At 37.1% G+C, this 15,741-nt stretch overlaps 1 protein-coding gene across 3 annotated transcripts in view; it reads right to left on the reverse strand.

Annotated features, from left to right (window-relative positions):
* The window catches only part of COL11A1 (collagen type XI alpha 1 chain), a 491,277-nt gene that overhangs the window by 62,862 nt on the left and 412,674 nt on the right, over positions 1–15,741 (reverse strand). For all 3 annotated transcript variants that reach the window (XM_032487215.1, XM_032487218.1, XM_032487217.1), the window contains 3 exons: positions 6,386–6,493; positions 5,901–5,990; positions 5,593–5,646 (listed from right to left, as the gene is read on the reverse strand). In XM_032487215.1, coding sequence (XP_032343106.1) covers positions 5,593–5,646; positions 5,901–5,990; positions 6,386–6,493 — 252 coding nt within the window. The remainder of the gene's footprint in view (positions 1–5,592; positions 5,647–5,900; positions 5,991–6,385; positions 6,494–15,741) is intronic.

Below are 15,741 nucleotides of genomic sequence, written 5' to 3' on the forward strand. Positions count from 1 at the left end.
CAAAGTTATATAAGAAAAAAGAAAAAAAGAAAGAAAGAAAGAAAGAAAGAAAGAAAGAAAGAAAGAAAGAAAGAAAGAAAGAAAGAAGCCAAGTTTTTAAAATAAAAGTTGACCTTCACGGCAAAACTAGTATGAGGAAATTCCCAGTCTCTGGATTACATATATTTTATCTCAGATTTTTAAGCTAAAAATTCAGATAAAATATCAAGTATTACCAGAATTTAAAGAATAAATTCTGAATGATTAAGTCAAAGTCCTACAATATCGCGGTCTTTGGTCACTGATCCTCAACACCACCTCTATACTTTGCTCATCTTGACTGGATGTCATAACAGCCCCCTGAGATCTATCTGAGTCTCAAGAGGGAAAGTGTGCTTTGACTCAAAAAAAAAAAAAAAAAAAAAAAAAAAAAAAAAAAAAAAAAAAGCACATACCCAATTAGTCAGTAGTTGTAATCCTTCTAAAATCTTGTCCCTTGTTTGAGGATTAAGTAAAAGCCAGTGAAAAGAAGGTTCTCTGGAATAGGATGCAGAAAAAGATTAGAAGAAATAGAAATTATGATAGAAAGGGTGCACAAAATCCTAAGGAAGAGACAACAACAGGAAGAAATTATAGCACATAAAGAGAAAGAGAGAGTCCAATTCATCAGGGGACAATTATGACATAAGAGTCATAGGAAAAGGATAAAGACTGATATATTGCACAGTTGTGAAAGCTCGGACATTCACCCTTTAGCAGCTGTGTATCTGGCCCCCTCTCATCTACATTCTCCATATTAAGTCACACTCCTCCATGGGGACAAAGGAAAGGTGGCTGTAAGGTCAGAGGGCATTCACTAGCCCACTATTGTATTTCGTTTCATCTCATTTTTAGAGAAATAACTGTTGGCAATGAGGGCATTCCATATCAGAAAAATATACAGGAGAGAGACTATTTCAGGGGTGGATTTTGCTTGTTTTTGTTTTATAAAAATATAGGTAGTAGGTACGCTCTGAGAAATGTTTCCGTAGTGTATTTGTACACGTGGTGTGTTGACATAAATATAAAATGTTTCCTCAATTTGTGTTCAACAGAAGAGAAAATGCTGCACTGCCTTCCTCTCTTGCTGTTAGTCCCTTGCTTCCCTCTGCCCTGTGTCTGTGCATCAAGACATCCACTTAGTGAGCAAACTCCCGAGATCAGAAAGCATGCCCTGCTTTGATGGGCATCCATTACCAGCTCTCCGGTACAGCATCACGCATACAGTAAGCATTTGGTTTTTGCCAGACTTTAGAAGTCCAAAGTCACAGTATCCTGTTGGGATAATTTTGTTTGTCTAGAGTGGGAGCATTAAAAAATGTTTCTCAAGATACATTCACTCCTAGTAGCAAAACCTTTGGAGAACTATGACACTGAAATACTGGTTCTTTGCTAAGAGGGCTAAAACAGCAATGAACACTTCAAGACTAAATCTAGCATATAAAAAAACTTGCTTTTCATAGATAAAACTGATGTTTATTTATAGCTCTAACTTCAACAGAATTCCTTTAAGGAAAAAATCATTGTTTTCACCTTGCCTTCTTCATTGTATCTCTTAATATATTACTCATTATTTACTATGTTATTTTATCTATTTCATATCCTTCTTCCTCACTAAACCATAAGCTCGATTCAGGAATGTCCATTTAATGAATCTCTATAAATTCAGCTTAATAGATTGTCTGGCACATTCAGATACTTAGAGTTTTCCGTAAGAAAAGACTTACAGCAGCTTACAGGGAAGACATAAATAAAAGACACTATAAATCATAAATGTGAAATAAGGAAAATAAATAAGCAATTAACCTTTGATTGGCAAAAAATAATTTTTTTCAAGGCAGGTCAGGATGCACTGAAGTGTTATGAAGTCAATGTAACGGATTTTGTCCAACATTTAAAGAAAGTAACTATAATAATATATAATAGTTAATATTCAAGTACATCACATGTACTTTTTGAATAGAGTTGAACGCAAAAATTCACAGAAACAGTCATAAATCAAGGAGTTATCTTCTCTATTGTGTCCCAAATTTAACTCCAAGATTTCTGTAAGCCACAGCAAAGAAAGAAATATAATTTTTATAATTCATATCAGTTTTAAAGAACCCCAGCTAACTGCTCAAGAAATAACAAGTAATTCTAATGCTATGATTAGTCAGAGATTTCTTTTGAGGATATTCATAATAAAGGCACTTCATAAAAATTTCCCATATCCTCAGGCAGATCCTTCAGATCCTTTTGGTTGATACAACTCTACACATTATAGATCCTCTAAATACAAGCCAATGACATCACAGCTAGACCTATCAGAGTTCAATAAACCCGTTCCGCTTCTATAGATATCATAGCAACATGATACAAAGAGCCTCATCTATGTTTCCAACTGAATAGATTAGGAATAGAAAGAATGTATGTTAACATACTATACGTCAATAAAAGTTTTGTGACTTCTAAGAGGTTTGGAGTTTTCCTGTTTGAATGTTTTGTGTTTGTTGTTGTTCCTGACGACCAGGTAAAACTGAGCAGGCACGGACGGCACTGCTAAATTGTCATTCCCACAAGGACACAAGCTTGAAGTCATCATTCAGTTTTCATCTTTCCTCCCTCCCCATATCCAGTCTTAGTAAAAGATCCTACTAGCCTACCCGCCTCGTGTTTGCTCCTTCTGCACTGGTCTTTGGCTCCCCACTGCCCTATCAGTGGCTCACTCTCGTATTATGACATTGATCACTGAGCTTTTATGCTCCTTCAGTCTCTCCCACCTCTTATGTATTGCACACTAATGATAATTTTCCCTTAAAACTTTATTAAATTTATTTACTCCAAAAAACTTTTAATTTTTTACTCTATTTGTTCCCAAAACTTAAAATCTTCAAATTACCTCAACTTGTCATTTTAGAACTTAAGGAATCATACAGCATATTATGTTTCCACTCTAGCATTACATTATGTAAATACACAACAGAGTACCTGGATCCTAGAAAGAATTCATCACATTTTAGACCTTCTCCCAAGGTGCTCCACTTTGGTAAAACCAGATACTCCTTAAACACCTTGTCTGTTTCTTAATTTCAATCTCTTGATCTTAAATGATTATGTAATCTTCTATACTCTTTGAAGTCAAGTTCAAGGTCATACACCTCTTGCATGACCCTTCTGCTGATTTCTCTTCTTTTCCCCTGCCCTTGCATAATTAACATTTGTTGTTTAATGTCATTTAATGTCATTAGGCATTAAGCACTGACTGTCTTATAATGCTATGTAGTCTTGGTGTGTTTCTTTTCAAAATTGTTTACCTTATTTCTTAAAGGTTTGTCTTCTGAGTTTAATTGTATACAGGGAAATAAGTGGTAATTGTCAAATAAACAGTTGCTAAAGCTAACTAAATAAATATCAGATTTTTTAAATCATATTTAATATGTTCTTCTACATGTAACTGGATAATTGTTGATTGCTGTTTAATTATCTGTTAAAGTATATCTCTTAGAAATACATGCACCCTATAATACATTGATTTCAACTGTCCAAAGACATGGGATAGCATTGTTTGCCTGGACCCTAAAAAATAACTTTCAACAATTTAATCCTTATAGTCATGAATCAGGTTTCACAGATATAATAACCAATGATCTTAAAAAAATCCATCCCCATACCTAAAATAAAATCATTTTAGAACCTGAAGGTCTGGTTAAATAGATTGCATTATAGATTTTATCTATGCTTAAATAAGCACTTGTGTCTTATTCAACTATTGTTCCTGCTAGCGCTACCACCACAATGAGACTATCTTAAAATTTCTACATAGTTTTATGAATTTTATGAATAGGGAAAGTCAAATGTCATTACTGAAATATTTTATTTTTCTTTAAAAAAATCTTTACCAAATACCCATACCAAATGTAGTCATTGTAATATGAGTGACATTTATATGATCTACAGATTAAATATGTTAATCAACATGCCAAAGGCTATATTGCTGTGTTCTCAGTCGTATTTATGCTATGTCTACTTTACTCCAATATTAGGATACTCCAATATATACGATAATTCAGATAGAAATGAAATGATTACATTGACAGGATTATACTATGAAGGTAACCAAAATAATAATACAAGGAACACACAGTCTAATGAGAGAGACAATCAGTTACACTCCAATGCAATTTCTAAAATAAACATCATAACAGAGAGCACAAAGGGTGAAGAAATTTCACTAATAGATAAAATGGAGGCAAGTTGTCCAAAGGTGACTTTAGAGATTTAACATTTAAGCTTGATCTCTACAGATGAGTAGGATTTTTTTTTCCAGATAGAGAAGGGAAAAATGGGGTTTTCTGGAAGAAGAAGAAAAGTGTATTTTCTCTGCAAAGTATAAAAGCTCATGGTGGCTTGAGAAGGAAGAAGTTAAATGCATTAGGCTAGACAGAATTAAAACGGAGGCTTTAAGAAAAATAAAATAGACTATTGCGATTGGCATCGAATTTTGAAGGTAACTGTTGGTTATAATAAGGGGTTGGTTTGCAAAGGCAGCATGGGACCATGAGGCATATCTATATGTATAAGCAGAACAATGGCACAGGTAAGGATTTATATTAAAGCTATCATTCTAGAGTCAGTGGGCAAAACTAACAGAGGAGGATAAGAAATGAAGCCAAGGGGATAAGTTAAGGCACTAGTAAACAAGGAGAGAAAGGAAAGAGTCTGAACAAAGGTGATGGGAGTGGAAGGGAAGAAAAGGGGACAAATTGAAGAAATATTCTGGAGGCAGAACTAATATGACTTCAGCATGATACGTAAGGAATTGAGAAACTATTTACGGCAACATTCAGCTTTTTATTTTATTTTTTTAAGATTTGATATAAACATGATTTTATTAGTGAAGTAAAAAAAAAAAAATGTAGTGAAAGATAGTACACTCCCGAGAATTGGGAGCGGGCCATCCCAGAAGGGAAAAATGGCCAACTTTTTATTTCGGTGAAATAAAATGGAGGAAGAGACAAGACCACTGAAATTGGCAGTCTGGCTGTTATTGTTAACTTTACAGAGAACAGATAAGAACAAAGGCAGATTTATGGGAAAAAAATGAAGGCTGTATTCTATTGCTTTTTAAGGGATTGATATGTACCTCAAGAAAAGAAAAGATGAGGTAAAAATCTGATATTTACTCATTTACCAATCATTACTTTGACTAAATAAAGCAATCTGGATAATATACAAAGTGGATATATGCCTTTCACACTCCTGGGATTTTTTAAATAAGTATAAAATTCAAGTCTCATCAAGTACCAAGAATCAGACAAATTATGATTTATTTCCTCAGGTACCGTAAGAATAAGATAGCTCCTTTTTACCTCCTGACAGCAGTGGTGAAGTAAATATTTTCAATCATATAAACTCTTCTGTTTCTGCACTCATTAGAGCCTGCAATTAGTAGAAACCAGGCATTGACTGACTTGATTGACATGTGTTTATTTTCTCTCCCACACACTGTGGGATCACAGCATGCGAGTAATGAAAGAAGAGCTGTAATTCACAACCACGGATAGCACGGCTATTTATTATAATCATACTTACAACTGGACCTGGTGGGCCCTGGGGACCTTCTCCTCCTTTCAGTCCAGGTGCACCCTGGGAAACGTGAAAAGCAAAGAGAACGCATCAATGTGAGTTGCATATAAATAGGAGACGTACGACTGATAAAATGAGGATGTCAGGAATTGTTTCCAGACACAAATGTATATTGCTATATGTATTATGATAATCAATGCAGATGCTTACACATTTCCCCATAATTACTCGTGAATCTTTATTTAGTTAAGACCTAAATTATTGCTTCTAATAAGCACTTTTATTCACATGCTTTGTTAACATGCTAATTATACCTGAGCTCCAGGAAGTCCTCTTTCACCTGGGAAACCGCGTAGTCCTGCTGGTCCATCTTTCCCTGAGACGCCTTGAGGACCTGGGTCACCCTGAAGAATATAATATATACCCATCAAAGAGAGTAATTTCTACATGTTTCCACAAACCAAATTGTGACCACCTCTAACCTACTGCGAGGAAAGCCTGAATATGATTTAATGATGAGAGCATTGTGTAAAATGTCCTATACACTAAAATGAACTAACTACTATCTAAATTTAAGACTGTGTATAAATGGATGGTTTTATGGTCAGTGGAGCTAACTGTTCCTGTATCATTGTTCAGTCATGCCTTGAAGTACAATAAACTGAGTATTTCACTGACATATCTAACATTCATTTAAATACTATGCCAACATTTAGAGAATCTATGGACAAGTAATGAGAAGCTGCAGTGAAAAATAAATGGATGTTTCCAGCCAAGAAAAGTCCTTGATAGACTGCACCTTTGCCCCTTCTTTTCCTGCAGCACCAGGAAGACCTTGCTCGCCGGGAGGGCCCGGAGGGCCAGGATGTCCACGTTCGCCTATTGGGCCAGTCTCACCAGTTGGTCCCTAAATGGGATAAACAAACTTCATTAGCTTGCTCTTTTATTTTTGGCAACGATAACAAAGAACCAAAACCCTTTCACAGAAGTTTATCATTTTCCATTATTTTCACGATGTTCTACAAAACATTTCACATAAAGCGGTGGAAGCAGTATATCTGGTGGGAGTCTGAATGGATTATGCATAATCTTGGTTAAAATCAGAGCACACAAGGGAAATATATAGATAAATTCAAAGAGCTGTTTTCTTTGTTTAATGGCAGAATTGTTTCAGAGTGAGGACAGTCCAAGTATTGTTAAAACTGTTTTTTACCTACAAATTCATCCGATTCCTTCTTTTTTACGTAAGGTGTCAAATGAGTTTAGGAGTAAAAGAGGCGTTGGTACCCCGCTGGTAGCTACTCAGTGAATCACTGCTTGATAATAAGCCCAGGTTCCCTGGAACCCAAACAATCAAAATGATTCTCCTCGGAATTTCCATGACTGGAGACATCCCTATTGTTAATCTATATTCATTTGACAGAATCTAAATAATGTGGCAGGAGGATCCCAAAGACCATGAGTTGGGGTTGGCAGTTCCTCCTAGCCGAAAGCCATAACAAATAGCCCACTGCCTAAATTGCTGCAAATGCCAGTGTGAAAAATGTCAGGTCATCTACGTGTCCCCTGAGTAGTGCTGTTTTGTGGTGCTAGTTTAATAGGCTTTCAAGTGTAAATAGAGAATGGTGACCAGTTGCTCTCTATTTCCACTTAGAATAAGCGAAATGAAGGATTTAAGTTAGAGATATATAAAGGGAAATTTTCCAAATTTCCAAAGGTTGTTAAACAGTGGAATGTGCTACTGAAGCTGCTTATGGAATATTATTTTCTGCTATTTTTCTAAAAGTGCCAAAGATTCTTACCTTTTGGTCTTGGATAAAGAACGCATCTGCCCCAAATTTGAGTGTACAGTTCTAGGTTTAAATTCCTTTTATTATGTATTGCTGAATGTCCCCAACATATCATTAATGCACAAACATTTCCTCTCGAAAGGATTTTTTCCTTAAATATCTGATCAGAATTTCAACAGAAAGGAAGGTAAAAATTGATCCTAATTTAATGGCTATCACCACTGAGACAAAAATTAGCAGTGATTCACATGCCTGTCCAAAAAAAAAAACAAAAAAAAAACAGTGAATATCCAGTAGTGCAATCAATACTGCTTCTATTAAATCACTTCCTTTGTCCTAACATAAAAATATGGTTACATTTGGAACAGGCTGTAGAATTTACTTTCTTAAAAGGACTGATAAGAAAAATAATCCAATGAAGATGCATACTCAATAAAATACCTGCTATTTTCATGCCTTAAAGTAGGGAGACAAAAAAAGAACACAGATCTCAGAAACCAGATGTCTGCATTAGGCAGAGAGAAATTTTCAAAAAGTGTGAGGTCCTGAAACATTCAATTAAGTCCCAAGATGTTTACATTCAAGATGGGACTCTAATTCTATTTCTGCTCATAGATGAGTAATCTAATAGGGATTTAATAAGAAATTGTAAGTTAATTTTTTTCACAGAAAATTGTTGTGAAGTTATTTTGAATAAAAAGAATTAAAAGTATTTAGGGAGGGAATTTTTTTTTAATAAAACCAATAAGCAGTTAAAAGGAAGATTTGGCACACGCATACACAAAAGTACGCAAAATGAGTACCACGTGCATGTGTTTTCTTTATAAAGTAGCAAACAGCAATTCTCTTGGTTCAGGATTGATCTCTGAAATTAAAGAAATCAACCAATTAAAAAATTCTCTGTTTTTTGCTTTTATCACATGTATTTCTAGAAAGAAGATGCAGTTTTTGTTTCTGTGCGTGTTTGTGTTTGAGTTTGAGTTATGAAGTATTAAGAACTAGTTATAAGCCAAGAAAAGAGTATGTCAATCAATTAAATAATTAAAACACTTAATTCAACTTTTGCTATAATCTGTTATTAGCAGTGGTACAATTCCAGCTGAGTAAACCAAACGTGTCTTGTCCATTCAATACACTATGCCAGAGTATAAACACTGTTTTCTACCCCCAGGAATTATTTTCTATAACTGTTTAGAGCTGTACTTCAGGATACTGCATCAATTTTTGAGATTCTTTCTGCCACCTCTGTTGAAAAAGCTACTTGTCTCTGCCATTATTTCGATATACTCAAAGATTACAAACTAGTATTTTATCACTGATGGGAATCATTGTTATGAAGACAAAAATTTTAAAAAACATGCAATATATTACAGACATTAAAATTTTAGAAGAAAATTGTGTTAAAGGCTTTTATATTATATTTCTAATATATTGTACCTCTAAATCTAATTTATTTTTTTTAACATTTTTTATTGATTTATAATCATTTTACAATGTGTCAAATTCCAGTGTTCAGCACAATTTTTCAGTCATTCATGGACATATACACACTCATTGTCACATTTTTTTCTCTGTGAGTTATCATAACATTTTGTGTATATTTCCCTGTGCTATACAGTGTAATCTTGTTTATCTATTCTACAATTTTGAAATCCCAGGCTATCCCTTCCCACCCTCCACCCCCCGGTAACCACAAGTCTGTACTCTCTGTCTGTGAGTCTATTTCTGTCCTGTATTTATGCTTTGTTTTTGTTTGTTTGTTTTTGTTTTTGTTTTTTAGATTCCACATATGAGCGATCTCATATGGTATTTTTCTTTCTCTTTCTGGCTTACTTCACTTAGAATGACATTCTCCAGGAGCATCCATGTTGCTGCAAATGGCATTATGTTGTTGGTTTTTATGGCTGAGTAGTATTCCATTGTATAAATATACCACCTCTTCTTTATCCAGTCACCTGTTGATGGACATTTAGGCTGTTTCCTTGTTTTGGCTATTGTAAATACTGCTGCTATGAACATTGGGGTGCAGGTGTCATCCTGAAGCAGATTTCCTTCTGGATACAAGCCCAGGAGTGGGATTCCTGGGTCATATGGTAAATCTATTCCTAGTCTTTTGAGGAATCGCCACACTGTTTTCCATAGTGGCTGCACCAAACTGCATTCCCACCAGCAGTGTAGGAGGGTTCCCCTTTCCCCACAGCCTCTCCAGCATTTGTCACTTGTGGATTTTTGAATGACGGCCATTCTGACTGGTGTGAGGTGATACCTCATTGTAGTTTTGATTTGCATTTCTCTGATAATTAGTGATATTGAGCATTTTTTCATGTGCTTTTTGATCATTTGTATGTCTTCCTTGGAGAATTGCTTGTTTAGGTCTTCTGCCCATTTTTGGATTGGGTTGTTTATTTTTTTCTTATTGAGTCTATGAGCTGCTTATATATTCTGGAGATCAAGCCTTTGTCGGTTTCACTTGCAAAAATTTTCTCCCATTCCGTAGGTTTTCTTCTTGTTTTACTTCTGGTTTCCTTTGCTGTGCAGAAGCTTGTAAGTTTCATTAGGTCCCATTTGTTTATTCTTGCTTTTATTTCTTCTAGGAGAAAATTTTTGAGATGTATGTCAGATAATGTTTTGCCTATGTTTTCCTCTAGGAGGTTTATTGTATCTTGTCTTATGTTTAAGCCTTTAATCCATTTTGAGTTGATTTTTGTATATGGTGTAAGGGAGTGTTCTAGCTTCATTGTTTTACATGCTGCTGTCCAGTTTTCCCAACACCATTTGCTGAAGAGACTGTCTTTATTCCAATGTATATTCTTGCCTCCTTTGTCAAAGATGAGTTGACCAAAAGTTTGTGGGTTCATTTCTGGGCTCTCTATTCTGTTCCATTGGTCTATATGTCTGTTTTGGTACCAATACCATGCTGTCTTGATGACTGTAGCTCTATAGTATTGTCTGAAGTCTGGGAGAGTTATTCCTCCAGCCTCTTTCTTTCTCTTCAGTAATGCTTTGGCAATTCTAGGTCTTAGATGGTTCCATATGAATTTTATTATGATTTGTTCTAGTTCTGTGAAATATGTCCTGGGTAATTGGATAGGGATTGCATTAAATCTGTAGATTGCCTTGGGCAGTGTGACCATTTTAACAATATTGATTCTTCCAATCCAAGAGCATGGAATATCTTTCCATTTTTTAAAGTCTTCTTTAATTTCCTTCATCAATGGTTTATAGTTTTCTGTGTATAATTCTTTCACCTCCTTGGTTAGATTTATTCCCAGATATTTTATTACTTTGGGTGCTATTTTAAAGGGGATTGTTTCTTTACTTTCTTCTTCTGTTGATTTATCGTTAGTATAAAGAAATGCAACTGATTTTTGAACGTTAATTTTGTAACCTGCTACCTTGCTGAATTCTTCAATCAGCTCTAGTAGCTTTTGTGTGGACCTTTTAGGGTTTTCTATATATAGTAACATGTCATCAGCATATAATGACACTTTTACCTCTTCTTTTCCAATTTGGATCCCTTTTATTTCTTTCTCTTGCCTGACTGCTGTGGCTAGGACTTCCAGGACTATGTTGAATAGGAGTGGTGATAGTGGGCATCCTTGTGTTGTCCCAGATTTTACTGGGAAGCTTTTGAGTTTTTCACCGTTGAGTACTATGCTGGCTGTAGGTTTGTTATATATAGCTTTTATTATGTTGAGATATGTTCCCTCTATACCCACTTTGGCGAGAGTTTTTATCATAAATGGGTGTTGAATTTTATCAAATGCTTTTTCTGCATCGATTGAGATGATCCTGTGGTTTTTGTCCTTTCTCTTGTTGATGTGATGTATTACACTGATTGATTTGCGTATGTTGAACCAGCCTTGTGTCCCTGGGATGAACTCCACTTGGTCATGATGTATAATCTTTTTTATGTGTTGTTGAATTCTATTTGCTAAAATTTTGGTGAGGATTTTGGCGTCTATGTTCATCAGTGATATTGGCCTATAATTCTCTTTTTTTGTAGTGTCTTTGCCTGGTTTTGGTATCAGGGTGATGGTGGCTTCATAGAATGAGTTTGGGAGTATTCCCTCCTTTTCAATCATCTGGAAGAGTTTAAGAAGGACTAGTATGAGTTCTTCTTTGTATGTTTGGTAGAATTCCCCGGTGAAGCCGTCCGGTCCTGGACTTTTATTTGTAGGGAGGTTTTTAATTGCTATTTCTATTTCCTTTCTAGTGATCGGATTGTTCAAGTGTTCAGATTCTTCTTGATTCAGTTTTGGTGGACAGTATGTTTCCAGAAACTTGTCCATCTCCTCTAGGTTATCCAGTTTGGTTCCATATAGTTTTTCATAATATTCTCGTATGATATTCTGTATTTCTATTTTGTTTGTTGTAATTTCTCCATTTTCCTTTCTTATTTTGCTAACTTGTGCTCTCTCTTTTTTCTTCTTTGTGAGTTTGGCCAGAGGTTTGTCGATTTTATTTACTTTTTCAAAAAACCAGCTTTTGGTTTGGTTGATTTTTTCTATGGTCTTGTTAATCTCTATTGTATTTAATTCCCCTCTGATCTTTATTATTTCCTTCCTTCTGCTGCTTTTTGGGGCTTTTTGTTCTTCTTTTTCTAATTCATTCAGGTGGTGGGTTAAATTGTTTATTTGAGATTGTTCTTCTTTTTTGAGGAAGGCCTGTATCGCTATAAACTTCCCTCTTAGCACTCCCTTTGCTGTGTCCCATAGGATTTGAGTGGTTGTGCTTTCATTATCATTTGTCTCAAGGTATTTTTTAATTTCAGCTTTGATTTCCTCATTGATCCATTGTTTTTTCAATAATATATTGTTTAATCTCCATGCTTTCCTTTTTTTCTCCTTTGTTTCTCTGTTGTTGATTTCCAGTTTCATGGCATTGTGGTCAGTAAAGATGCTTGAGATAATTTCTATCTTCTTAAAATTGTTGAGGTTTCTTTTGTGCCCAAGTACATGATCGATCCTGGAAAATGTTCCATGTGCACTTGAAAAGAATGTATATCCTATTTTTGGGGGGTGTAATGCTCTGAAAATATCCACCAAATCAAGTTTTTCTATTGTAGTATTTAATTTCTCTGTTGCCTTGTTTATTTTCTGTCTGGAAGATCTGTCTAGTGATGTTAATGCAGTGTTAAAATCTCCAACTATGATTGTATTCCCATCAATATCCCCCTTTATCTCTGTTAGTAATTCTTGTATGTACTTAGGTGCTCCTATATTGGGTGCATATATATTAACGAGTGTAATATCCTCATCTTGTATCACTCCTTTAATCATTATAAAATGTCCTTCTTTATCTTTCTTTATGGCCTTTGTTTTAAAGTCTATTTTGTCTGAAATCAGTACTGCAACACCTGCTTTTTTGGCTTTTCCATTTGCATGGAATATCCTTTTCCATCCTTTCACTCTCAATCTATATGTGTCCCTCTCCCTAAAGTGGGTCTCTTGTATGCAGCATATTGAAGGTTCTTACTTTATTATCCAGTCTGCCACTCTGTGTCTTTTGACTGGAGCATTTAGTCCATTAACATTTATAGTAATTAATGATAGATGTGTGTTTATTGCCATTTTGAACTTATCTTTGCAGTTGAATTGGTATACCCTCTTTGTTCTTTTCTTCTTCCTTTTGTGGTTTGGTAATTTTCCTTTGTATTTTCATGGATTTTATTTAATTTTTGTGACTCCTTTGTAAATTTTTGGCTTGTGGTTACCCTTTTTTTGTAAATCTATTAACCCATTACTATAACTGTTTTTATTAAACTGATAGTAACATGATCTCAAACCCATCCTACTGTTAAAAAAATTTAAAAAAGAAAGAAAAAGATATTCTATATTTCCCTGCCTCCCTCTCCCACTCTCCGTGATTTGTATGTCTTCTTTTATAATTTCATGTTTACTTTATTTGTAATTCATGAGTTATCACCTTTCCAGTTGTGTGTTTCTCATTTCTGTAGCATCCTGCTGCTTTTCTATTTAGAATAGCCCTTTCAATATTTCTTTTAGCATGGGTTTAGTGTTGCTAAACTCCTGCAGCTTTTCTTTTGTCTGTGAAACTCTTTATTTCTCCTTCTATCCTAAAGGATAGCCTTGCTGGATAAAGGATCCTAGGCTGCATCTTTTTTTCATTCAAGGCTTTGAATATATCTTGCCACTCCCTTCTGGCCTGTAGTGTTTGTGTAGAGAAATCAGCTGAGAGCCTTATGGGGGTTCCCTTGTAACTTACTCTTTGCTTTTCTCTTGCTGCCTTTAGAATCCTTTCTTTATCCTTGACTCTGGCCATCTTGATTATGATATGTCTTGGTGTGGGTCTATTTGGGTTCTTCCTGTTTGGGACCCTCTGAGCTTCCTGTACTTGGATATCTGATTCCTTCTTTAAGTTTGGGAAGTTTTCAGTCATGATTTCTTCAAAAACCTTTTCAATCCCCTTTGATCTTTCTTCTCCTTCTGGGACCCCTATTATGCGAAGATTGGGACACTTTATGTTATCCCATAGGTCCCTTATGCTATTTTCATTATTTTTTATTTGCTTATCTTGTAGTTCTTCTGAATGGGTGCTTTCTATTGCCCTGTCTTCTAGATCACTAATTCGTTCCTCCGCAATATCTAGTCGGCTTTGCACAGCTATTAGATCATTCCTCATCTCTGTCAATGAGTTTACCCATTCTACTTGGCTCTTCTTTATAGCTTCAATTTCATTTTTGACATATTTTATATCTCTAAACACTATCTCTTTTAATTCCTTCAGCAATTTGATCACTCCTTTTTTGAAATCTTGATCCAGTAGGCTATCGATGTCTATTTCGTTGATCTTTCTTTCAGGGGATTTCTCTTGTTCTTTTAATTGGGAAAGGTTTTTCTGCTTCTTCATCTTGCTCATACCTCTCTGGCACTGTGGTTTATGGAGTATCAGTTGTTTATTTTGGTCCTTAAGGATTTTATCTATCTGATGCCTATTTAGGAATAGAACTTAGGAAAAAAAGAAAAAAAATAAGAGAGAGAGAGAAAGAATTTTAAAAGAAGGGAGAAAGAGGGTTTGAAAACAGTGTATAATGAATAATAGAAGAGTGAGTTGAAGCAGAGTATTAATCGGGTTGAGACGTCCTTTTGAAACCTTTACAAAAAAGGGGGGGGGAGATGAATAGATGTATTTGAAACCTGTGTCTAATCAATAGCAGGACATCAAAACCCAAGAGAAATAGAAATGAATTAAGAAGTAAAGATTAAGAGAGTAATAGAAAATAGAACAAGTAAAAACAGATTTAAAAAAAAAGGGGGGGGGGTTGTCGGTGTTCTCCTGGAGTCTGTGTGCTTTTAATGTGAAGTCTTTCTGTCTTCGTCCTGTTTTGGAAGCTCAGCTTGCTGTTTTCAGAGGCCCTCCATTGGCGCCCTCTTCTGTGCTGCTCCCAGCACCTGTCGGCAAGCAGATCGCGCCTCCTCCTAACACTGGGTCAGGTGCAGCTCTCTGCTGTGGGCGGGCGGGTCGCTGCCCCTCCGGATGCCGCAGGCAGATGTTGCAGACTGGCCGGGTAGGAGGGCGGGTTGTGTCCCCTCCCAGCACCTCGGTCAGGGGCTGTGTTCCTGCCCAAAAGGCGGGGGGGGGGGGGGGCCGCTCTCCCTCTACCTGCACCAAAGGTAGTTCCGCTCTCTGTGCGGCTGTGCGCTCCGCCCTGGTCGGCGCTCCGCAGGTGGGCTCGGGGAAGACCGAGGGACAGCCCTGTCCCTGCTCCGAGCCAGAACCCAGCTCCTTGTTTGTCTTTGTGGAGCAAGTTCTCTGAGGGACCAGGATGGAAGGATCCTATCTGCCCCGGGCTGCAGGCCAGTCTCAGTCTGGCCTTTGAGGCTGCTAAGCCCTTCCGTGGGGATGCAGGTTTCGCCCCCGCCCCCGCCTGGGTGCTCAGCGCGGAGGATATGGCGGCTGTGCCTGAGCCCCGCCTCTCTTCCCCCGAAAACTTTCCGCGGGTTTTCAGAGATGGGGGTGTGCACCCTTCCCCCGAGAGCACATCAACCTTGCTGTTTTATGGAGGGCCCAGGTTGTTCTGCCCTGTGCACCCACAGCCACGGTGCGCAGCCCCTTGCGTTCCCCCGGGGCTGCCTCCATGCAGCCGCCCCCGTCCTCCGCCCGGCTTGTGCAGCCTGGCCCTGCCCGCCGCTGCTGGCCCGCGTCTCAGGCTGGGTGTGTGGGGGGGGGGGGACGCTCTGTGCCCGTTTAGCTTAGTTCTGTCAGTCAAGGGCTGCTCTGTACAGATCCGAGGCTCGGAGGCTCCCCCTCCGTCCCGCTGGCCTCTCAGTTGGAGAGGGGAGACCCAGAGAGCGAGCAGCCAGTCCTCCTTTGCTGCTCCCTCCCCGCGGGACCCGTCCAC

Source organism: Camelus ferus, chromosome 9, assembly GCF_009834535.1.
Source record: "Camelus ferus isolate YT-003-E chromosome 9, BCGSAC_Cfer_1.0, whole genome shotgun sequence".
Lineage (NCBI taxonomy): Eukaryota > Metazoa > Chordata > Mammalia > Artiodactyla > Camelidae > Camelus > Camelus ferus.